Source organism: Melanostigma gelatinosum, assembly GCF_949748355.1.
Source record: "Melanostigma gelatinosum genome assembly, chromosome: 12".
NCBI classification, from domain to species: Eukaryota; Metazoa; Chordata; class Actinopteri; order Perciformes; family Zoarcidae; genus Melanostigma; species Melanostigma gelatinosum.
The window spans coordinates 22515665-22541468 of NC_136645.1; the positions used below are offsets into that span (position 1 = coordinate 22515665).

The following is a 25804-nucleotide window of genomic DNA, read 5'->3' on the forward strand; positions in this document are numbered from 1 at the left end:
AGAGGAGGCGATCATTACGCACAGACAAGAAACACTGAAATTCATCATTCAATTCACTTCAACTGAAATTGAAAACAGCATCAAGTCAACACACAAGAAAGAAGAACTGAACATCTGTTTCAGGCTGTTGTTGCATTTCACATCAGGTCAGCGTCTTTCTGGCCACTCAGTGTTTCTTAAGCTGCATTCATGGTCCAAAAAACATATCTAGTTCTGTTTAGTGTTGCTTCATATTGAGAAGTATATATAGTCGAGTAACAGTCCAACATTTAGAGAAATTAACCACATTAAGCAGAAATATACACATGGCATGGCTTGATACTAGTAATCTTATTTTATTCTAGTAATGTTGTGTCTGAAGACAAATGTTCATGCAAGACTTTGGATAAAACATCACCAACAAAAACACAGACGCCCCTCTGAACCCCCATGATCCTTGATTGTGGATCCTGTTGGCCAGTTGATGTGATAAAGTCCAGATTACAGAAACTACAAAACATAGTTTGACACTGAAAATACAGCAGGAATATAATGTTTGGTAAAGATGAGGCAATCCAGGAGAAATATGAGGAAAACATTATAAATTGAGAAAATGACATCATTGAATTCAAGAGGTCGTATAATGAATGAGGAGAAATCTCTTGAATACAAACAAATGAAGGTGCATTTGACTCTACTGACCAGCAGGGGGCGACTCCTCTGGTTGCAAAAAGAAGTCTGATTGTGTGGAAGTCTAAGAGAAAATGATTCTACATTGTAAACATGAGTTTAGTCTCAATCTCTAGTTTCAAGTCTTCTTCAATACAGCAAGATGTTCATTTAGTAAATGATGGTCCATTTAAAGTGAAATAGACCCTTGAGCAGGGTGTGCTTTAGGGCGGGCTTACTGTGATTGACAGGTCGCTTCCGCTATCGGAGCCGTATACGCCATCTCTACCTCGTTCATCCACATTCCAAATATGGTAACTTCCGTTTATCGGTTGCAAAAAAACAACATGGCGACAACCGTAATCCAAGATGGCGACAGCGAAATCGCTAAACTCAAGGCTTCAAAACGGCAGGCCACAAACTAATGGGTGACGTCCACTTCTTACATACAGCCTATGGTTGCAATCTGTAACTATACATATGTATACACCGCTAGATGCCACCAAAGCCTACACACTGTCCCTTTTATTTCACTTTCGGAAACACATTGCTGCCCCTCTACTTTGATGATATCCCGATACTGTTCTGATAGTGGTGATAGTACTGCTCTGCCATATGTGAAGAGGTCCAGTTAGTGTACTTACAGTCGGGTGTAGTGGAAAATATTCCTATACCCGCTTTGCGTGAGTCTTTTAATGCTGAAATAAGGAATACCTGAAAACCAGGTTGTCTTTTAAGTATTTATTCTCTGCGCAGAGAAGGTCACAACAGAATGCGTACAGTCTCCGTGAGGAAGAACCAAGAAAAAAGTGAACAAGCTTTCTTTATACAGACTGAGCAAAGGTGGGGGCCGATGACCAATGTTAGACATTTCAGTCTCAGACTTTTGGTCTCAGACTGATCGGAACAACAATGAAAAACAAACGGCCAGCAACCAAAGCAAGCGGCCCAAAGGCCTTTGCCTGGAACACTCTCATACAACACAGTGAGTTATCTATGCAGGCAAGAGAGAACTCTTCTTCTGCACAACAGAGACACAGTGAAGTTCAACAAAGTTCAGAGCAAAATTACTTATGCATGAATACAATATACTGAGTAGAAATATATACTACGTAAAAAAATTACCATTACAAGGGCTGGCCACAGTAACTGAACAATATCGTTTACATTTTGCATCGGACGTCTTACACAATTCCAGCACTTGCATGACATGAACAAGTAACGCACATTGTTTATCCTCTGTAAGTCAAAGCATTCCAAAATTGGATTCAGTTCAATAGTAAATGTGGGATCGGATGCCTCATCCATCAGCTTTCTATGTCAAATCAGCAAGAAAACAGGTTCCAAATGCACGGGGCGTCCTTAGCTCTTCATGCCTAGAATCATGGGTTGCGTGGGAGGACACATGTTGCACATCTTCCTGCTTGTACAACATCAGAATGTGATCCAAATAAACAAACAACTTTTTTTAGCATTCAGCTTTCTTCCACTCATTTCTTTCCTCCATCCGGCAGTCAGGCAGTTCTACAGACGGTACTGTCCACTCTGTGTATGCCAGTTTTGTTTTTTCAGGGGAAATGCTGCTTCCTTTCTCTCCTTTTGGGGATGGTTGTGGTCTTACTTTAGCGGATACCTTTTTTATTATGTATTTCTTTTACCTTTCTTATTGCCTTTCTTATTGCCTTCTTGTATACATTTTACAACAGCATAATCATGTGTTTCAACATGCATCTAATTACATTCATAAGAATAGTAAAATAAAAAGAACTTAATGTTTGTCAAAATGTTTCGGTGGTACTGAAAACCCATTTAGAAGCTGCTTATTCATGATTTTTTTTGACCTTTTGAATTATACCACGCAGCTCCTCCATACACAATTGTACATTAACTGCCTGTAGTAATAAAAGTATTGGTATGGGTAATTCTCGCCCTGGTATTACTTGCTATTGGATCAAAACCAGATTTCATGACATTCTCCATCCCTAATGCAAGTTAGATAATTGAATATGTCTTAAATTGTGTTATTCTTTTACTTCTCCGGTATGGAGTCATAACTAACCTTGAACAAAACAAAAAGAAGCAAAGTGCACGTTAAAGTGCCCTGTAATATCTGAATAAAAAGCAGAGATGTGACGGACATTCTAAAAGTAGCCAGCAAGTGGCGCTCGCGCTGCAGAGATCAACACAACTCGCCCTTTTATAGACTGAGCAGTGGCACCAAGAGTCAATTGATGGAACGTCACCAACTTCAAGAGGTTGACAAGAAACGGGAACCTTTTTCAACAGAGCATACATAGATGAACATAAAGCATTTGTGTGTATTCATTCGCCTCAGAGTTGACCTGCTTATCAAGTCGACCCACTGATGTCTGACCCATAATGAGCATGAATGCACTTAGTTCCAGGAATAAACACTGCAGAAGTGAATCTCACAAATGCGTTCCACACAGCACATTTGACGCCGTCCAAGTTAAACCTCTCAAAGCCGGCTTGTTAACACATCAAAAACATTTATTTAGAAGAGAGAAGCATCAACGGGAGAATGCATTGGTGGCTGCGGCACTTAGGTCCTGGATCCTGAGGGGGGGGGGGGGACCTTCACACGACATAAGCAAGCGAACACTGTCCGAGTGAGAAGGCTGTTCACCTCCGCAGTACACTCTGCTGCTCAAAAAGACAGTTGTAACAACGCAGGCGAGGGTAGAGAGGAGCAGCACCATTTACATTAAAGCTTTAATCAATCAGCATAAGCTGACTCACAACACAAAATTAACGCAAGTCATTTAGCAAGAGTTGGCACCTTTTGATTAATATCTTTTTCAATGAACAAAAAAAATGTTAGAAAAAGCCCAAAACGAATGTATAATAATAAGAAGAGCTTGCAAGAAAAGTTCGGTCACAACCTCAATTATGCTAGACATGTAGGCTCAAAACCTTTGTTGCATACAGTTGTTTTGGGAGCTCGTGGATATTTAAGCTGTTCTCTAAATCCTGTTTCACTTCAGATATTAGATTATTATATGTGAGATTGTGAGTTTATGGCAAGGATCAATGAATTCTGTTTCAACTGTGTTGCTTAAAATATGATACATGGGCCGGTGGTTAAACTAATTTTGTTTCTATCTATCTACCTGATAACTGATAACTTTGAATTTGGTAATTATTATTTGAAGGATGGACTTCAACAGACAGCGTTGCACCAGTTATTCGTATATCCATCTCTTTCGTTTATGTATAAAGTCCTTTAAACGTTCTCAGTAAAGCTAGTTTGAAATTTATGATTAGGTTGCATCATTAAAACTTAAGAAATATCTTAGACGGACAAGTCGATAGATAGTTTTCATTATCCACGGGTGAGGGGGAATTTGCAAAGTCATTGTAGTGTCAGCTGTAAAATAACTGCCAAAACATAATCGTTGTAGGTGGCATAGTGATAATCAAACCTACGTGCTGATTGTCTGTAAATGTAGCTGTGACTTTGTTTTATTCATTGACGCCAAAGGAGAGAGAAACATCAGAATTAGTAGTATATAATCCAGAATGAGTGGGAAACATCATATTATGCTAACCTAGCCAGTTATTTCACGTTAGCTAGTAATTTGGTCTAACGTTGGCATAATGTGTTGTAATTCAAGGTATATTGGGTTGTTATGGTCAAATAGACTTTTTAGTGGACACTTAATATAATTTCTGAACAGTTTTAAAGTGGCAGGTTAGTTGTTTGAACCATGCTCCATTTGTACCTCTTTTACTCGTCGTTCGAAACCGGTAACATCTTTTCAAGCTAACGTTACGCAACGGCTACGCCTGACAGTTACTGGGTGTAAATGGGTATTAGCAACTTATCTCAAAGTAAGAACTAGTTTGTGTGGTGCCCATGTTTTGATTCGGTGATGTGTAAATCACTTTCATTAAAACTACCGGTAGGTAAAGTTTGTATGTACGAACAGCTGCTGCAACCCCTTCTTGTACCCTGTCAAAACAGTTTGAATCTGTTTCTTTTCTGTATTTCCTGAAAAGCTGATACCTGTAAGTGTTTTCGAGACGATGATTGTGCGTGGTAAGATCGTGTGCTGTGCTACTTGTGCCTGATGGAACAGTGTATCTGTGTTTAAATCTGTGTTTAAAAGCAGAGCAATGTGCTTTGTTGTGTCGGTAAATGGCGTAGCGCCGACTGTGCTTCATGTTGTGCATTACAGTATTGGGTCACCATCGGATTTTGATGAAAGTGTGCATTCGATTCTTTGGACGTTGAATTTCAATCAGAGTTTCATTTTTAAAATGAGATTCCTCTACTACTACTAAACCTTCTTGAAGGTGATAAAAGGATAACGCATTATTGCAGGGTAGCAACAATTAAAACCAAAGAAGTAATCGGCTGACAAAATAATATTTGCACATTCTAGATTTAGAGAATGATAAAATCTGAATAATTAATATTTTGAAAATGGATAATAGACCTCTTCCTGATGAAGACCTCAGCCCCTAATTTACAGCATGTTTTTGCATGCCACACTATAAATTAGGGTTTTCATAAGGCAAAAACAAGACTCTAAAACTTTCAAATCATACAGTTCTAGGTCCAAAATGTGTTCTCTGAACAGCATTACACTCACTGTCGACTTGTGTTATCCCCCACACAATGCAATAAGCCTTGTGTGGTTTCATTTGCAAGTCCTCAATTGGCAAATAACTGGAAACAGACTTTGTGGGCCGACAGACTCTCGGTAGCACAAATCTTAAAACTGCCGGGGGGAACTGGGCCCTTATAGAGCGCTGCAGGAATGAGTCCTAAAGCCCGGAAATGAGTCGGCATTTTCGTACTTCCGGTTCCCTTGTCTCAAAGTCAATGTTTTTTTTTTAACGTTTTGTTCTTCGATCTACAATACATCAGTAAATATCCCACTAAAGCGTTTAGGTTTCTTATAAAAGCCGGTCGCTAACAAGTGGCTGACTGAGACGTCAAGTCAACCACCTGTTGGCCTTTAGCTTTGTTATCAACTTTTGTTTGCCACAGAGCTTGTCTTTTGCAATAATCCAAAATCCAATGGAAAAATCCCGTTGGCTTTTTGTTAGCTAACAAAAATGCGTTATCCCTGCAGCGCTCTCTGGCCAGAAATGTATCCTGGCTATTGTCACAGTGTCACTTAAGTAAGCCTCTCATTATTTATCAGCTGCAGACTTTCTCCGATCTGCTCTTATATAGAGAAATGCACAAATCAATAATCTAGCTCTCAAAACCAAAACACAATATGAACTCAAATGTAACATTTTTCTTAAAACTGAAATGTCATTTTGTGTTTTTTCCCGCATGACAGCTTCCAACAATTTTGTACAGGGGAAAAAAATGATTAAAAATGGTTATAAAAGAAGGTACTTTAGAGGCAAAAAGTATTTTAGAAGAAGAGACTGACTTGGGCTTTGTGCTCCTTTGGTTGTAAACTGCATCCTCAACCTGGACAGCAGAAGAGAGTTATGGCCTTTTAAGAGCCATGCAGCTTAAAAGTAGCTCTTGTTTTGTCCTTTTCAGTCTTTAGTCTCACTCCGCTGTCTGTGCATTTTTTCACTTGTCTGTCTTTTGCCTCCAGTCAAGGTTTGGTTTATGGTTGGTTGCCGAATGATCTCCGGGTTTATGTATCACGTGATCAGACAGCAGTTGATGCAGCGGGGTCCCAGTCTTCTCTTCAGAGCTCCCTTCTTTTTCTTGGGAGTCAGGATTGCGATGATGGCCTCATCAAACACTGTCTTCAGGCCCTTCTGCGTCAAAGCTGAACATTCCACATAGCAACATGCGCCGATCTAATGAGTAGAAAAGAAAGGACGGACCATCAGTCCAGAAATTCCAGTACAATAAACTGGTCAACCAGCAGTTATTATCGGTAAATGTAAAAGTACACATTGCCTTTCCTGCCCAGAGTTGTATGACAACATCTCATCATTGTACAGTCAATAGGAAGCTAAAGCCGGCAGCTGGTTAGCTTAGCTTAGCATAAAGACTGGAAATTGGGGGAAACAGCTAGCCTGGTTCTGTAGTTAACAGAATCCTGCTAACAGCACCTGTGAAGCCCACTCATTAACGTGTTATATCTTGTTTGTTTAAGTGTAAAAACATTGATTTGTTGGGGTTATATAAACCAGACTATTTCACATAACCCCCTGTAAAATAGAGAACAAACATTTTTACACTTGACACGGATTAAACAAATGATATACGTGTATATATGTGTTAATTTGTATTCTATTTACAATCGTGTAGCATTTCTGTATTGATATGTTCCATTGTGGCTCAAGTCTGGAGTGAATGGGGAAAACTCCTCATCCAACAACAATCATCAGTCTCCCTGCATAAAGAGTGGAACAGGGGGACTATTTCTTGGCCAGGAGCAATGACTTTGCCAGGATAGTTGTTTCCCCTGTTTACGAGCCTTTATGCTACGCTAAGTTAAGCTAACTGGCTCGAGCTATCCCTTCCAAAAATAATTTTTATTCTGCAGCGAATCTATTCTTTTATCCAAATAGTTGGAACTGTGTTAGGGTTAGGGTTAGAAAATACCATCAGTAAGTGTTGTTAAACAACCTTGTTCAGAAACAACCTTTTTTTAAAGATTACCAGGAATTCATGTGTCATAAAAGGTGATGCTTTTACACGAGAGGCTAAAACTGGGGATAGTCAAATTCATGATCTGTCGAATCTAGGAAATGTATAAAAACGGTTCTATCCATTTGGAGCATTGTTTCTAAAGCATTTCTAATCTTGACATGGATTTGAATGGGTCATCTACAACCACAACATAGAGTAGGTAATAGTAACGTCAAAGGTCAAAGGCTGCAATCCCATCTTATGTTGGCAAGGATATCGACTTTATATGAGTCTAGATTGTCATTTTTGAACGTTTGACTTGCATTCTCTGTTTCTGCCTGACGGGAGCGATTCATCACAAACCACATTTGGTATCTACGTCCTACAGCCTGGCTCTCCTCTGGACGTTCACGTTGACCCAGAATGTATTCCTCGATTCACTTCGAGGCAAGGAATGTACATGAGTTCTGATTACAGGCATTTCACTGAGGAAATAGCATTCCTACAGAGACATTCATGGGTCAAATCATCACACAGGAACCTAACTGGACCTGACAGCTGACTGCTACAGCACTGAAAGTGAAAATGTAAGATTCTAGCCTCTTTTGCCAGCTACTTATGACTTGTCTTTTTCGGTATAGGACAAATATACAAACCTCTTTCGCTAGTTTCTGTCCTTGCTCAGTGGGTATGGGCTTCTCCTTCATGTCATTCAGTTTGGCAATGGTCTTGGGGTCATCACGAAGGTCAATCTGAAAGAGATAATGGGACATAGACATAAGAAGAGGACATAGTCACCATGACGTCCCCCATTTGTTTGTAGACTGCCGTTTTGAAGCCTCGAGTTCAGCGTTTTGCCGGTCGCCATCTTGGTTTTTGGCCCTCTTGTGTCACTTTGACACAAGAGGGTGGAACTAAATACAACCCAAATGCTGAATAAGACATTTTAAGGCGACCAAAACGTTACAATTATCTTTTAATGAACTGAAAAAGAAAATACCTGTAAATAACATGATAGCCCCGCCCTGAAGCAAAGCCTGCTTTATTGTCTATTTCCCTCTCAATGGGACCATAATACTAAATAGTGTCATGCTGTATTGAAGAGGACCATGACCATGACCAGGTCATTTTCTCATTCATTTCTACAATCTGACTTTTATTTGCAACCAGAGGAGTCGCCCCCTGCTGGCCTTTAGAAAGAATGCAGGTTTTCTGCTCTTCCGCATTGGCTTTACTTTTCATAACCCGAGGATGCTGTCTGTTTATATTATGGATATCAGTTGAACACTTTTTTAATAGTTTCTCATCGACGCCTGATTTCACAACATCAAAATCAGGCATTACAGCACTTTTCTCCACACTAAGCATAGCCACGAGAGCTGAACTGTATAACTGACATTGTGTTTCTTCATTTTGAAGCAAAGACATGTTGGCCCACACTTCCTGTTCTTGTGCAAAAGCGATTTCACAGCAAACCACAAGGTTCCTCACGCTTCTTTTATTCATTGCAATGCTCAGCACACACAACTCATCCCTATCTCAGTAATAACCAGCTGATGATAAATGCATCCACCTGCCCAATCTCACTGCGAGCGACCTTCATCAACCCTTTTCTCTACTGGTGTGATTTGTGGCAGCGTGGCTCACTGTTTGTGCGTACATATCAGCATACAGCCGAAAATCAGCGAGCAAGTTATTACGGGAACTGATAAAAGGGCAGTAAACATCAGCTGACACCCACTCCGTCCTCCTCACCACCGCTGGGCCTTGGCTGCACTGGCATTTGGTTGCCAGGGAACAGAGACCAAAAACAACCCACAAGTAGGCGCTCATTTTTTGGACATATGGCAGTGGGTTTTAAGGCTTAAGAAATAATCCATTTTTTAGGATTGATGTCATCTCTTAACATGTTCATAAGTTGAGTGATGCTTTGATTGAAGATCACAAGACTTAAGCCCTGCTTCTGGAGCTTTGCATCATTAAATTGCTGGTTTAAACATTTGTGATTTAATGATTACCTTTAAGGCAATGAGGACTCTTGTACCAAGCCACATACCTTTCAAACCTGTATGAGCCAGCTCAGCCTGAGGACCCCAGCCAGGTCCCTACTGTCTTGACTGAATAAATGAACTCTTCTTTGCCATGGCTCAGGTTTAAATTGTAACACTACAACATTGTAATTATGTGTAATTGTAATGTGGTGTGATTGTTGGCTCAATCTGTCTCTGTATTTTGTGAAAACAGTGAGAAAGGCCAATTACATTTTGCCAGAGCTCAAGGTGACAACAGTCCAAAACCCAGCAATACATGACGAAGAAAAGCACCACATCCTCCCATTTGAAAAGCTGGTAACAGCAGTAGTTTGGCATTTTCTGTTTGCGGGCTATACAGTCAGAACTTCTCTTGTGACGTTTTGTGATTCTCCATGTCTTCTGTGCATTATGCAAACCTCCTTCAGGATTTGAAAACATGCCCATGGCAACACAACCATGGTGCACATTTGTCTCTGAATTTAATAAATTGCTCTGAGGCCTCAGGGGCCTCTTGAGGTTGCATTCACATCGTAGCTGACAGTGAGCTTGTCTGATCCTCAACAGCAACAACAGCAAAAAGCCAAAGTAGTCTATTTCTCTTCTTTTACAATCGGTCCTAAAACTTGACAGTTTGTCATGTCATTTAGATACAGGGCAGGTAGAAATGTGATATTGTATCCAAGGAAATATATGAGTACAAAATCACATATAAGCAGTCATTCGAGGCTGAGCATGAAGTAATGGTGTATTCCGAACTCACCTGGGTGCCAATGAGCAAGTAGGGGACACTGGGTGCATACTCCTGCAACTCAGGCACCCATTCCTCGCGCACGTTCTGGAAACTGGCAGGGTTTACCACCGAGAAGCAGATAAGGAAGACATCGGTCATCGGGTAGGACAGCGGCCTCAGGCGGTCGTAGTCCTCCTGGAAGAGGACGGGACAGGAACAGTTACCATTCGGGGTCAGGGGAGGACGGATAGGTGAGCAGACGTGATTCATTTCCGTTTCTCAACATCTGAAAATGACTGCTCATGAATTATTAAAGCCTGTGAAAAACGAGCTCTGAACACAGACCGACTTTTACTCGTGTGTTCAGCTATCTCCTTGGCTGTTTTATGGGAATGATGTGGAATATTATGACAGGAAGGATACGCCTGAAGAACCGCACTTTGGAATTGCGCTATGAAGAGGAAAGACTGTGAAGAGGATGATCTTCATGCGAGAGCTGACAGAAATGCTAACGGATTACTTGCTGTCCTTTTGCACAAGGCATCGTCACAGGACACCGAAAACCAGACACACTGCCATCTCCCATATTTGTGCGGCGCGAACGGCTGATTCACACACTGCCCTTTGTGCGTCGGATCAAGCGCCCTCTTGTCCTCACCGAAGATAAACCCTCTTGACAGAGTGTCTGACTTGCACACACATATGAATATTCACGACCCTTCCGACTTCTTCTTCTGATGGCACGAATCCGGATGCTTGTCTGCCTGCTAGCTTGAAGATGAGGGCGATCAATGGATCTCCAGTAATTCGATATGACTCAACCAGACCAAATAGGACCAAGTGAATCAATCTCTATCTCTCCCTCGGAAACTTTATTGCCCACATCCCTGAAATCAAAGCAAATTGGATCCCATTTTGCCAGAGACGGTTGTAACAAGGTGACAAAGCGCTGGAATGACAGCCTTTCATTCCGATGCCTTCAGCGAGTCCCATTCTCTGCCAAACACACGCTAAACAGTCCAAGACGATCACACTGCTATAACCCCAGAAACAAGTCTTTCTCACACAAACGCATTCAGGGGAGTGGTTATGCAAAGGAGCTCAGCATTCTCCAAACAGCAGTCGAACAGCCAGGCGGAGTGTGTCATCTCTTGTTGCCCGTGTAATGAATTCAGGATATACCAACTTTATATTTGATCGGAGTAGATGATGAAAATGGCGTACAAATCTTCACGGCCGTGCTTGTACTGGAGATGACTGCGCTCCACTGGAGTGGGTCAAGTGGATGCGAGTCAAAAATGTACGAGTTGCTCATCCTCTTACTTCCAAATGAGTAGAGTGTTTCACAGCTCGGCACATGCAGGAATTTTAAATCATCCTTTTGAACTTCTTCGCGTGCCAGCGGGTTGGGAATCGTCACGAGATGATTCAGTGTTTTGACAGTCAGAGTCATTTGAGAAGCTTAAGTGTGACCGACAGCTTACCTGACACTATCTGAACTCCCTTATGTGTTGAATCAGTTACGAATGCAAACCATCTGGTGCTCCGTGCAGGCTGAGGCAAAGGATAAGGATGATTCGCAAACACCATGTGACAAGTCTGACTTTGAAATATGGTGAAAGAACAACATAAAGACCTAGATTTGTACTAAATCCACTGAGACGGGCAGCGTGTGGTGTCTATCCCTTTTAATATGGTGGCTGTGTTGCACTGATAAATGAGCAGGACCGCTTTGTGGAAATATTCGATTTTTACGTGATTTTTGCATCAATGTGTTGAGGGCCTTTATTCACTGGGTTAGACCAAAACAGACATTGTTATCTTGTCATCATATCCATTAACAATTACGCAACAGAAAATAGATTTTTCCAGAAAATGTACTTCATATATATTTAAATATTGACATTCTGATACATTTTTTACATACACCCTGATAGTTTTTATCAACATTGCCTAACCCTCAATAAAATACAAACCAGTTGTATGTGTAATGTTGATGTATATCCTGATATAGTTTATTATCTGTAAATAAAATAGAATTTTTTTGCCAATGCTAGCAATGTGGCTAAAACATTTTTGATCTTTAGCATAATGTCTCGACAACTATTGGATATATTGCCACGACATTTATAATCATTATCGTTCCCCTTCGGGACAAATTGTTATAACTTTGGTGATCCCGTTACCTTTCCACTAGCGCCATCATCAGGTCAACATTTTAATTTGTCCGATACTTTGCTTTATGATTTAATACCTGCAAAACTAATGGCGTTCCCTACATCCTCAGCTGTAACCTACATTGCGCTAATTAGCAAATGTTAGCACGCTCACATGCTACACTGAGATTTTGAACATACGTGTTGACCATCTGCATGTTAGCAATGCTTTTGCGAGCATGTTTGCGTACTAACATTAGCACTTAGCTCAAAGCAGTGCTTTGCCTACGTACGGCCTCACACCGCTGCGAGCATGGCCGTACTCTCTTTCTGTCTAATCACATGTTTAGTCAAACAACCGCTTCCGAGGTCAAGAAAGAACTTTGACGATCATTTTAGAATTTTTCTAGATGAAATAACTAGATAGGAGAGTATATTGGTGCTAATCGTGCTAATGAAATACCTGAAAGATACAACAAGCTGGAAAGACTTTAAAGTATTTCCTGCAATGGTCTAATACAGGGGTCGGCGAGCCCCTCTGTTGCGGCTCCCTGAGTCTTTGTGCAAAAAAAAAAAAAAAAAAAATTAAACTTATTTTAATGTTTTTTGTCAGTGGACAATCTTTCAAAGGGAACACCTCATATCTTGGAGTTTGAGGTGATACTGTGTCACGGAAAATAAAAAAGTTTTAATATTTAGTCAACTAAAATGTGCGTCACATCCTATTACGTCGCCGTCAAGCTTCCCCTGCAGGTGGCTCGTCGTGATTGCAGACTCGGTGAGGTTATCAATGGATAAATCCAAAAAAAGAAAACTCCTGGAAGAAAATAGAAAACAGAGAATTTAATTCTGCGTATTTAACGTATTTATTTGCGTTCACTGCCAACAACGCTGGCCTACCTGTATGCTTAATATGTGGCGAGACATTTGCAAACAACAAAAAATCGAATGTTGAAAGACACTTTCAGACCAAACACACAGCATTTGCTGAAAAAGATCAAGCTGGAGATGCACTAAATATCGCTCCCGCCTCACAGATTGCAGTCCTGTTTGAAGCTCAAAGTCACATCTTACAGCCCTGACAGAGAGAAACTCTGCAGCGATGTTCAGAAACAAGTCACATTAAACAGCTGAGAACACCATCATTTAATAGGCTATTATCTTGGAGAAAAACATTTATTTGAGATCCTGAACTGATGTAGTTGTGTTTTTATGTTCAGGCGCGACGGTTGATGGCTGTACGTGTCTGAGGAAAGAAGAGGATGACCTCGCACTGAAATGCACTTTAGTCTTACTTAAATACAAACTGCCTCTTTTTTATCTTCACTCATTTTAAGATATTAGGCTGCAGCTATATGTCATATTTATGTCAAAGTAAGCTACTTTTTATTTCATATTTTTTCCACAAACATGGGGAGAGGACCCAAATAGACTTGACTTGTTCCGTGTTTGATTCACTTCTGCAGCTATATGTTATATTTATTTCTAAGTTATTTCCCACAACTATGGGGAGGACTCGAGGCCTGCATAGTTCTGTGTTTAGTTCTGTGACCTCAATGTAGGCCTACACATGCCAGTGTATTTTTTTTCTCCTCTTCATGAAAGTTAAAATAGCAATAAAATGTCAATAATTGTCTTTATTCTTGTTCTATTATTTCATAAATACAACAAACTATAGTTTTTGTATATATAATATAACTAGATATAAAACGTATATAAGCTGTGATATCGAACAGCTCCAGACACATTTTATTTGGTGGAAAATAGAGCAAACTGGCTCTTTGGACAGTAAAGGTTGCTGACCCCTGGTCTAATATAACCGGAAATATCGAAGGGGTTATACGTTGGTGTAAACGGTAGAGCAAAATCTGTAACAGTCAACACATTTATATTGAGACAAACCTAGACACTAATGTTATGCAGCTCCTTTTACCCTCTTGGGGAGAAAATATGACAGCACGTATGTTTTTGCATTCATACAGATGTGCCTTCATCTGCCCCCAAAGATACACGATATCCATCACATGGGATCGTGTGCGTGCGTGCGTGCGTGCGTGCGTGCGTGCGTGCGCGCGCGCGCGTGCGTGCGCGCGTGCCCTTTGATTGCACAAGTGAACCCTCCAATCCCCCGGTGAGCCGCAGACATAAAGGAACACAGATGTAAGCCACTCAGCACTTTCCTGTAAACGGGCCCGGAGCTTCTCTGAGACCCATCTCCGCACATTTCTCAGCACACCCCCGGCACACTACCAAAGACAGTGTGCCCACTAGCCACTCAAGAGTGCATATAAGGAGACACAGACAGGACTGTGTACTCCCACGTAGCTCCGGCCGCTCAATCTCGTGTTTGATCAGCGCTCGGTCCAGAAATGTTTACACTCAGGCGGCTGTGAAAGTTTCCAACAGATGTATGTATCTGACATGTTCGTTACATTAGTGCGGTTTATGAGTGCATCAGTAAGACATTGCACGGCAGTCTTTCCAAGGTGGTGCAACAGATATGATGGAATGAAAGAAAGAATACAAGAGGGGCTTCTCTGTTAAACGCTAACTTCTCTCCATCCATTTCCACCAGGGCTGCGTCTTCATTCAGGCCGCCGTGTGACTGCGCTCTGTTGACTCAGTGACACATGGGTGCAATGATATCAGTGAGTCATTCCCTCCTCCCACCGCTCTCTCTCTTCTCTTTCTCCTTTTCCTACGCCTATCGTCTCCTCGGGGCTCCGTAAACCAGAGTCGGAGACGCCTGCTCCCACATGGCTGCCGGGTGCGAACGCAAGCCCAGACACAAGACGCTGCTATTCACAAAGTTCACCTCTGATCTGCAAATCTGCACATTTCGCGTAGCTGGATTTAACCTCAGGGATTCAAAAAAAGCTATTTATGCTCGTTAACATTTTACTATTGATTTTAATGGTGATGAATGATCATTAATCACAGCTTGTGCCTGTGTGGTGGGAACACATCCTGCCATGCTCCTTTCAAACATCCGACAGTTTAATGTTGCATTTAATGGCACTTAATGGTACACACACTGTGCACGGCACGACATAAATTAAGACCTCTTTATGAATCATTTGAGGGAACTATGAATCTCTTTTCATGTAACTCATTTCCCCTAAAATGTTACTCAATATACTACTTTAGCTGGGAAATACGATATGACAGAATATTTTTGAAGACGGTGGTGCTGAAATGATTTATTGATTAGTTAAGACAAAAAAACAATCACTTAAAATTTTGAAAAATATTTAAAGGGGAATGCCATCGATTTCACACAAAAAGGGTTAGTTTACTCACAATGGGAAATACTACTCCAACTATTGTGCTCAGCATGTGGAAACAGCTGTATAATGTCTTCTGTGACTCTGAAGTCCCTGATGATGTCATCAGTTACCACAAACACACAGACACACACACACACACACACACTGCATTTCATTTTGAATCGATCACACACATTTGAGGACCAAAATGTGTGTGAATCCGCAGCTGAAAATAGTTCCCAACATATGCATTATTTTCTCCCGTGTGAGTAACATTTGACAAAAGCTACACTGCCCAGCTGTTTAAGGAAATTACCGCACCACTTTAAAAATGTACGGTAATTAAATGTTTGTTAAGTTTTCAGAATTGCAGTCGGAGCTCAAAATGATTTGGAGATGGAGAAACACATTGTTGTTTTTTGTTCTTTCTCATAGGATTCGTTTCCAATAACAAACATACAGCTTCTGGTACACTAGCTGAGCTGTTTGATAAATGTACAGTTGGCAAGCAGGACATTGTGCTGTTGGTTGCATCACGGGAAGTGTAAGATCCGGTGTTTTCGGAGCTTCACCCATACTAGGGACTAAAAGTCCGGATATCTCTGCCTTTGCTGTGCCAATTCTGAGTGTGGCGACTTGAAGTGCAAAACTGCAAAACTAAATTGCTGGAGTGCCCCTTTAAAGGAGACCCCCACGGCAGACTGGTGGGTTGCCCCGCCCGGTTTGAATTACTTTTGGTAATTCGGTATTTCACCTCGACAACATTTTCTAGCATTTTCTGACATTGTCAGACAGACGAATCCATTAACGTAAAACCATTTCCAGTCCAACCCTCACCCCCATCCCCACCTGCCACCCTCCCACCCCCACTGTCTGGGGGTCACTGGGCCACTTTGGTTTGCTGAGTCAGAAAGAACTTATCGGACTGTACCAAACAGTAACGTGGGAGGGGGGTAGTGACGTGAAGTGGTTAAAGTGAAGTACAGCTAGGGGGTCACTGGGGCATCGGAGGTTCGAATACCATCCTAACTCCTCAGTCCCTCTACCTAAAGCGTCGCCATGGCGACCACGGCACTTAGCATCCGCTTACTGTTTCCTCCTATTCCTCCTCGGCCAGCGGTGCTAGATTTCCTTGAGTGCAGCAAGCAGCAGCAAGAGGAGGATGATTGAACGAATAAGTAAAAGCTTTCCCCTCTGTTCCCTCGTCACATTCGGCAAAAAAAACAGACTCCGCAGACCTTCCATATGGAATAGTTCAATAGGCGGCGGCCGGAGGGAGCGACATGGCGAGCACGCAGACTACAGCGGAGCAGGGCAGCGGTATCTGCAATGCCCTCATGGGGGGGGGGGGGGGGGTGAAGCCAGTTGAACATGTGTCGCCCAGGCCAGATAGTGGAGATGATGAGGGGGGGGGGGGGAGTTTGACATGAAAGAGTCATAAGTTGGAAAAAAAAAGGAAAGGAAAATGAAACTGAGAGGACTGAATTAACCAATTTCTGGGCAATTCCACCCCCCACCCCCCCTCTTCCTCTTTTCTGTCTTCCTTTCACTGTCTCCCCCTCTCTCTTTGGGGCTCAGGGTCTTTGATCAGATGCTGCAGCTATAAACATTACCAGCTGGCCTTGTGCGCCACATAAGGAGGTCAACGGAGTCGGGGCTGTGTGTGTGTGGGGGGGGTGGGGGGGCGTTTTCAAGGAGCAGTAACTCTACTCTCGGTGGCCGGCAGCAGCCATGGCAGACATCTGGGAGAACTTCTCCATTTCAGAGACACTCTGAATCAGCTAAACAGAAACCCTGCTCCAACACACACACACACACACACACACACACACACACACACCGTATCAAATACGACAGAATAGACAATAAGTTGTGTGTTAATCAGTGTTCCTCTTCCTTGCAAGCGAGTTGTAACACCTCCACCATCTGTTTTCCCCGACACCAGAAATACAACGCAGCCACAGGTAGCTGTTCGGGGGGGAAGACGGAGGCTGTGATTTGCTATTCATGGAGTTGTGCATTCAGCGTTGGTGAATGAACGGAGCGGAGAGGACTCGGTTGACCTTTCAAGCTGCTCGTTTTTGTTCTTTCCAATGGACGGATCGGATTGCAGATTGTGACTCGTTCTGAAGTCACACATTTAAATCCGGCCCGGAGGAAAGCGTTAACTGTTCAACATTTGACAGTTTTAAGTCGACCGGAGGGTTAAAGGCCTCGGCTCGCTGTTGACAAGTCTTACAGCATAGCTGAAGAGAGTCTTGTAGTTCTTGTGTTTTTATTCACTGTTTCTCACCAGAAGGCCTCGCACTTATGTGTACTGCTGCGACGTATCCTCACACGGCGATCTGTGGGATTTCTTACCAAAAAGTTATTTTCTGTGCGTTTTCCTGCGAAAGCCAGCAACTCGGGTCAATTTCCACTCGGTACGTGCACACAGTCTTTTCTAAATAAACTTCCGTCTTAACAGGAAACTACTGAGTTGGGTTTAGGCAACAGAACTACTTGGTTAGGTTGAGGAAAAGATTGTCGTTTGGGTTCGAACAACCACAGAAGTGGCGTAACTACATTACGCAAGTTACGAGACAAATAAATCGTCATTGACTTCTCGTTTCACACGGGGAACGAACAACCAATCGTTTCACCAATCCACCTCCCGTCCCACCCGCCCTGTGTTAGCTTAAGTGGTCTTTATATTTCCTCGTTCATCATTACGTGGATAACATCCGGAATCAGTTTGTAGGATATCTACGAATTACGGCGCATTATTTTTCATAGGTGTAGCTACGAATGCTGGATGAGACCAGTCTGACTGCTGCCAGTGTTGTACACAGGCCCCTTTATGTAGAACACGATACAAACAAACCGGGAGCCCGCGTGTAAAAACATTGCTCCATAGCGCTTCTAGTGGTCAAAAACTCCACAGGGCAGCTTTAATATTTCTGCGATGGACATGAAATACTCGGACCAATGTCCCGTCTAAAACGTGTGTATTAATGATCTACGTCTGCAACCAAGAATTATTTTCATTTTCAATTAATCTTCAAACTTTTTCAACAATTAATGGATTGTCAAATTAGTTTCTGACCAATTTGTGTTGATAACTTGACTCATTATTTTTGCTCTAGCCTCATGAATTAATCCTAATTAATCCTAATCCTACTAATTATCTAATACCCCTTTTCCACCAAAAACAAGCATCTCTCTGTTAGACACGGAAAACACGCAAAAAGTAGGTATATATATATATATATATATATATATATATCTATATATATATATATATATACGACAGAATAGACAATAAGTTGTGTGTTAATCAGTGTTCCTCTTCCTTGCAAGCGAGTTGTAACACCTCCACCATCTGTTTTCCCCGACACCAGAAATACAACATATATACAATATATAGAAATACAATATATATATATATATATATAGATGATACTTATTCAGGCTCTCTTTCAAACTCTCAAACCGGAGTTGGTGATTGTTGGAACAGTGGAAAACCAGCAAAGATTGTTCTGTCGAGTTTAAGTTCAGTGTGTTTTGACATTGTCAGTGAGCTAAAATGACTGTTATCTGACTGGAGTCTGGTGGCTTTGAGGAGAGCATATTAATAATACATTTTGCACGTTAATAAATCATAATGAATTATAATAACTGTCCAAATACCTGTTGATTTAATTTGCAATGTATTCACTTCAAAGTGAATTCCATCGCACCAGAAAATTGCAAAAATAGTCTCGTTTTTCTACATTTTGTCATGTTTCCATCATCATCTGCCGATCGGAGCTGCAACCGATTTAATATTTGTGACTACCGCAGAGTCATTTGTCCCAAGAATGAATGCCGACTGTGACCTTTACCATTGAAGACAAAAACCAGATGTTAGTGGGTGTTAGTGGGGGTTTTCCTTGTCCATTGGGGAAGGGTCTTACGTTATCACACAGCGAAAAAGACCCGTTTTGCCCTTAAAACTGAAGTCTGGAGGCGAATAACGCAGTCTGTCCTCAATGAGCCTGTCTGTTATGTGTTAACATGACTTCCTCTGTCTTTGTGTGTTCAGACTCGCTCTTCTGCTGACTGGGAACATTATTGTGTGTGTGTGTGTGTGTGTGGGGGGGGGGGGGGGCGTTCGGTTTTCAGTACAGTTTTAACTCTTGCCCGCTGAATGGCACATTGTGAAGAAAAAGCCCATGCATTAGGGCAGCCCTGTTTAACAAACCTGTGACATCACTATTGGACATAGGAGCCCTGTTCTCCACATAATAGAACTATTGAACCCCCCCGTCACTAGCCATCACTGTCCATGGCACACACACCACGCTCTGGCAGTTAACCCATATGTGGAAGAAAAAAAACGTCACCTGTTGCAGCTTAGTGTCTGGCCTGAATATGGGGCCTGTGGGCCCGTCGGGTAGTTATTGGTCCCAGGAGTGCATGGGGAGACCGAGATAGAGGGAGTGTGTGTGTGTGTGTGTGTGTGTGAGTGTGTGTGTGTGTCCTTGACATGTTTGGCACCAAGCCAGGGGAGAAGAGAAAATCAACTGTACCTGACCAGCTGTGTCATACAGTCCCAGCAAGTACTGCTTTCCACCAACGTTGACACTCACTGCAAGGAAATGACAAAGAGCATGTTGAGAGGAGGAAGGGAAGGGGAGAGGATGGGGGGAGGGGGCAGAAAGGGAGGGAGGGGTCCCCCCAACCCCTCTCTGCTATGAAGGAGGCAAACAAGTGGTTTTGATTATAGCAACAGATGCAGGCCAATGCAGTTGGGGGGAAGAGTATCAGAGGAAACGGGGAATTCACTCACTCTTATTGGATTTGATTTGACTAAAGGCACAAACACACAGACCAGAAGCAGATCAACATGACATGATGCTATTATTAAACGCCCATAGACACAGTAGATGATGTATTCCTACCTGCATAATGATCAAAGACTGTGGGCACATACTCTTCTGGAAAGGCGTCGTTGGCATAGCTCATCAGGAGACACGTTTTGCCCACCGCACCGTCTCCCACCACGACGCATTTTAACATGATAGTACCGGTTCCGTTAGCCATGGTCCTGACCTTACCATCATCAGCCCCCCGACGCACTGTTGTCCTGACCCTAACCTCCTCCTGCGGCCGCCGCTTCTGCTGCTGCTGCTGGGCGGTGATCCCCGCACGGCGGGCATCACCAGCATCGGAGGCGGACCGCGCGGCGCACAGAGTCGGACTGGAACTGCATCTTTCACCACCACTGTGTAGTTGTAGCGTCCTCCCCAAAAAGTGACCGTGAAGTGGGCCGGCAGACAGAATGAACCCCTCAGTCCTGAGAGGTGTTAATGCGGGGTTTCCCCCTACAGCCGCCTCTCTCTCAGCAGCGCGGGTGCCGCTCCGTTGCTGCCTCTCTTTCTCTCTCTCTCTCTCTCGCGCTCTCTCGCTCTCTCTCGCGCTCTCTCTCTCTCTCTCTCTCTCGCTCTCTCTCTCTCTCTCGCTCTCTCTCTCTCGCGCGCTCTCTCGCGCTCTCTCTCTCTCTCGCGCTCTCTCGCGCTCTCTCTCTCGCTCGCTCTCTCTCTCGCTCTCTCTCTCTCTCTCTCTCGCGCTCTCTCTCTCGCGCTCTCTCTCTCGCTCTCTCTCTCTCTCTCTCTCTCTCTCTCTCTCTCTCTCTCTCTCTCTCTCTCTCTCTCTCTCTCTCTCTCTCGCGCCGCTGGTGGACAAGGTGGGTGTGCTTGCTGGAGAGGCTCTGGATAAAGTACACTCCGCCTGGTGGGGCTGTGTGAACCGAGGACTGTGAGGAATATGAGAAGGGCGTCGCCCCACAGGAGATAAAACAGTATCCTGGAGATGCCACACACACCATAGGGCTCTGTTGGACGATAACAATAATAATAATAACTTTATTTATAAAGCACCTTTAAATACAGAGTTTACAAAGTGCTTTGACAGACAAAGCATTAAAAGCAGGGCAATAAAACAAAAGAAAGTTCACCAGTGGGGGGCCCAATAAAGCAAGACAAACTAAGAGTTAAACCCTGATAAAACAGATGAAACAATAAAAGCAATCCATACCATAAAATAATACAAATTAAAATAATTTTGTAAAATAAAATAATAATATCAATAATACAATTAAGCAGTGAGACGAAGATGTCACATAAAAGTAAAAATAGGTTTTAAAAAAGGTGATTTGAAAGAGATTGCTGATTCTACGAGCCGTATCTCCTCAGGCAGGTTGTTCCAAAGCCTTTTAGGCTTTAGGCTGATACAGTTTATAGTTTATAGCCTAGATACAATAAGTCCACACAGGAATATCGTGGCTTTAACGTCCCCCCAAGTAACTTAAAAACTCCGTCCCTAAATAAAGACAATAGTGATGTAATCTTGATTTCACTAGACGTGCATCTACAGACAGTAAGACACACCTCGCCCAATGTCGAAACTTCAGAAGTCTTCTAAATTTAGGGTTTGACTTTGAGGTTGAGGAGATGAATGGATAAACAGATATACACATGCTGTGCGTGCGTGTGTGTGTGTGTGTGTGTGTGTGTGTGTGTGTGTGTGTGTGTGTGTGTGTGTGTGTGTGTGTGTGTGTGTGTGTGTGTGGATGGTTGTGAGACAGGAGCGGGGAGCTGCAGATGGAGACGCCACAGGAGGAGGTGTGTGTTTGGGAAAGAAAGAGGGTACAGAGATTTGACCTCTGCCTTCTAGTCGACCAGGTGTGTGCTGTCTCCTCAAATTAGCTCACTTATAACTTCAAAGCATGTGTCTCTACACATGGAAAGGAATGTGCACACACACACACGTCCTTTTTCCGTCTCTCTTAATCTCCCTGGTCTCTAGGCCAAGTGTTCCTAAAGCGAGTGCCTGCTATCCGGGTTGGGGCGACGGCTAAAGAATGTGTAACGTAAGATAACAAATGAAGACATCTTGACATAATCAAGTCAGTTGAGGGGGCACCTTCTGGTTTACTGATTAAAATAAACCAGAAATAAGTGCAGCAATTGAACTTAAATACAATAAAAAAATCGAACTGCTAATATTTTAAAAGTTCTGTAAAATACGGATACAATAAAATACTAAAAATACCTTTAAAATACATTACAAATGCTGATATTGAATACTATTACATTTTCTATTTAAATTCATACAGTCATACAGGGGGGGGGAGCACCTTACACTGATAGCAGTCTCATCGTGGGCTAACATCAATCACTGTGTTACTCCATTCCCATACTGTTGCTCGTGTGCCCATCATAACATGTACATAAATGTGATACTTTGTACAATCACAAATCTGTTAACGCGAGCCACCATATTTAGTGTTTGACACAGTGCTGTCTCCGCAGTGTGTAGAAAGAGCTTTATTTAACGTTCTAGATCTATAGTTACATGATGATTCAATAGAAACATTTGATGACCCCGTGGAAGGTTTTCTTTTATAATGAAGAGACATCCATTGAAAATGGATCTTGGATAGAAGCGCTTGACCAACTTGACACGGAATATGTGTGTGTTGTCAAACAACATAGGAAAATACCTCCTGAGCTAAGGTTATCCATGACAGGGATTATTAGGATTTGTAAGGGGTACACTATGATCATAAAAAGCAGAATATGTTAAGTTTGGGAGGGTTTGGCTTCTTCTACATTTTTGTGTTTGTCTTTCTGTCAATTTTGCAGAGTCATATTGTCCGGTACTGACACATTTACGTGATATCTCTGCAAGAATTTAAAGTCCATCTATTATGTTCTTTATTGTGTCATACAAGTTGATCAATACAGCCTCACAGATTGGCTTGCAGGGCTGTAGACCTTTTTTATGAAGAACATTTTACTAAATAGTATTGCCCTTAAAACATGAAATAGTCAGCAATAAACCATGAAGTGGACTTTGTCATAGATTTAATAACTGAATGGTGGTGTATCTGGGGTCCTTAATAATGACTTTCCGAAGTGACCTTACCCGTCCGCATGGCCATCCCAACAACGTTCCTATTATATCGCTGCAGGGGGTTATCCATGCAGAACTTCAATTATTTTGGAGGGCATTCGGTGAAGGTAACGCATTGTGTTGGTGCAGTATGTCCGGTAGAGTAGGGCTGTGCGCCGGGTGTAGCTTCAGCGCTGGCAGGACCCAGAAGACATTGCTATTCAATGGAATAGTGTTACATCGGCCGATTTACAGAGGACTGCAGTCTGGTCAGCGAGTGGCTTGTCCGTTCTATTTTAGGAAAGGCAAACAAATGCGAGAGCTCTTCACTCCCACGTCTCCTCTTTCCAGACACTATTCTCCAGATCGTGTAGTATACACGTAGCATGCAGGCGCACGCACACACACACACACACACACACACACACACACACAGACTGACCAACCCTGTCACTGACCAACATCAATCACAGCGCGGACGTGGACCAACTGAGGACGTGGACGGGTGAGAGTGGCGCAGTGCAATCACAAGGCGCGCAGACGAGCTCCTAAATTAGAGCGCGTGGCCCAGCGCTCGGATCGGACTCCCTGGGAGGGTTTGTTGAAATACAGGCCGTATTTTTCGTGAAGGCTGTGGGCTTCATCCCCGGAACCGCCGGCAGCTGAGGACCATCACTCACACGCCTGTCTGCCCCCAGTTTGTTCAACGCCAGAGCTGTTAACACTTGTGTGTGTGGGTGTTTGTGCGTATTTGGTTGAGCAGGAGTCATATGAGACACTGTATTAGAAACGGTTTACGGTTTTATTGCTTTGTGTCGTTACAAATTATAATTTACCTCCTGTGTAATTTACCTCCTGTTCTGGCTGAGGACTCTGAGAATCATTCTTTGGAGAGTGTGTGTGTGCGCTCGCGCGTGCGTGCGTGCGTATGACAGCACAGGCAAGCTGATAGGCCGAAACAGGCAGTGTTTAGACATTGTCTGCTGGCCATGTCAGACATGTTAGTGATGCGAAAATGTCACTGAGACGCCTCAAACCACACTGACACACATACACCCTCATCACATGAAGCGCTCAGCTGATTCCAAGTGGACGACAACATGTGGCACAACGTTACGCACTACGATCGAGTGTAGCTTTAGAGGAAACGTTACTGTCGTGCAATCGCTGCTGACTGTAACACGGTCAAGATGAGGAGACATGAAGGTTTCTTTCAAGCATGTATTATGGGAGAGGTTGCAACCAACATCTAAAGGGCCGATGGTCGATCCTCAACGCATTCCTCATTTGAACATAATGGCAGCTGTTACATATTTCCTATTCCGGGAAAGATTGTTCACAGACGACATTATTTCACATTGTTGACAGTTTGAAGAGGAATCATGAAACAGATCACAGTCACACCCATTGACTCCAAGTCATCTGCTTCAGCTTTAATCTTGTGTGTGTAGCTTTTAGCAGGAAATGAAAGCCTGTTTTCCACTGTCTTTACACTAAACCACTCCAAAGTACCTGGAAATGAAAACATACTAGAAATGGTCACCAGTAGGGCCTACGGTGACATAATGCAAATGACACTAACCGTTGATTGCAATGAAATTTGATGGTTCGTTACACAGAACCAACTGAGAAGCCGTCATTGGAAACTGTTTGAAAAAGGGCAGGCACCCTAAGAAAGAAATGATTTTGGCAGGTGATTGGATCTGTCAATCGAACTCTTGCCGCAGCCAGTCGGGAGAAGAGCGAAAAGACTTGGCAGATTAGATTTTGCGACTTTTGGATCTGGTTTTGCAAGCTGCTTTCATTGGAAAGGAGTTGGCAACACTGGACCGAATTCTTAATTTTTTTAATCCAGCTCACTCTTGCTGGATTCTTCAGATGGCCAACCCTGCCTGTGACAATGCATGAAATACATTACACCAAATCAATAAGTGAACAGGCAAAGAAATGAAACAAAGTGGGGCTAAACTGCACTGCTGCCACTACAATAAAAATCAATTTAAACCAAACACTGAAATTGACCTACTCACAGCAAACTAACGTGACTCAAACCACACAAGAAAGCACACATGCAGATGGCTACTCTACCAACCCCAATACTTTGGTTTATGACTAAATACTTGCAAAACTAATGACACTCAGCTCTACTTTACTAATAATCAGCAAATTTTAGCATGATAGCATGCTAACCTAAGATGGTAAATATGGTAAACATTATATCTAAACATCAGCATGTTAGCATTGTCATTATAAACATGTTAGCATGTTAGCATTTAGCTCTAATGACATGCTTAGCTAGGCCGCCAGCCCAACAGAGCAGCTAGCATGTCTAAGCCTACAATAACTGAATGTTTGGCTTTTGGCTGACATCTTCAGCAAGCATGGAGCAACATTAGCATTAATTTAGAGTTCTGTTTGTGTCCACCTAATACATAAAAGTCCAATATTCACTCTCATTTAGCTGGAGCTTCTGA

The 25804-nt window shown here is 42.6% G+C and overlaps 1 protein-coding gene across 1 annotated transcript; it reads right to left on the minus strand.

The window, feature by feature from the left end:
* Positions 1–319: 319 nt before the first annotated feature.
* LOC306785964 (rho-related GTP-binding protein RhoQ) lies at positions 320–21048 on the minus strand. The gene is made up of 5 exons (XM_079280568.1): positions 20336–21048; positions 19964–20022; positions 10022–10186; positions 7885–7980; positions 320–6447 (listed from the first exon to the last, which is right to left on the minus strand). The coding sequence occupies exons 1-5, from the start codon at positions 20475–20477 to the stop codon at positions 6286–6288; spliced, it is 624 nt and encodes a 207-aa protein (XP_079136694.1). The 5' UTR covers positions 20478–21048; the 3' UTR covers positions 320–6285.
* Positions 21049–25804: the final 4756 nt, after the last annotated feature.

What these genes read in the sequence shown, in the direction of transcription:
- LOC306785964 (XM_079280568.1), bottom strand. Translation starts at nt 20,477, where the DNA reads ATGGCTAACGGAACCGGTACTATCATGTTAAAATGCGTCGTGGTGGGA. An exon ending in AGTCTTTGATCATTATGCAG is followed by an intron (nt 20,023 to 20,335) that starts GTAGGAATACAT and finishes ATTTCCTTGCAG; the next exon opens with TGAGTGTCAACGTTGGTGGA. An exon ending in ACTTGCTCATTGGCACCCAG is followed by an intron (nt 7,981 to 10,021) that starts GTGAGTTCGGAA and finishes TATCTCTTTCAG; the next exon opens with ATTGACCTTCGTGATGACCC.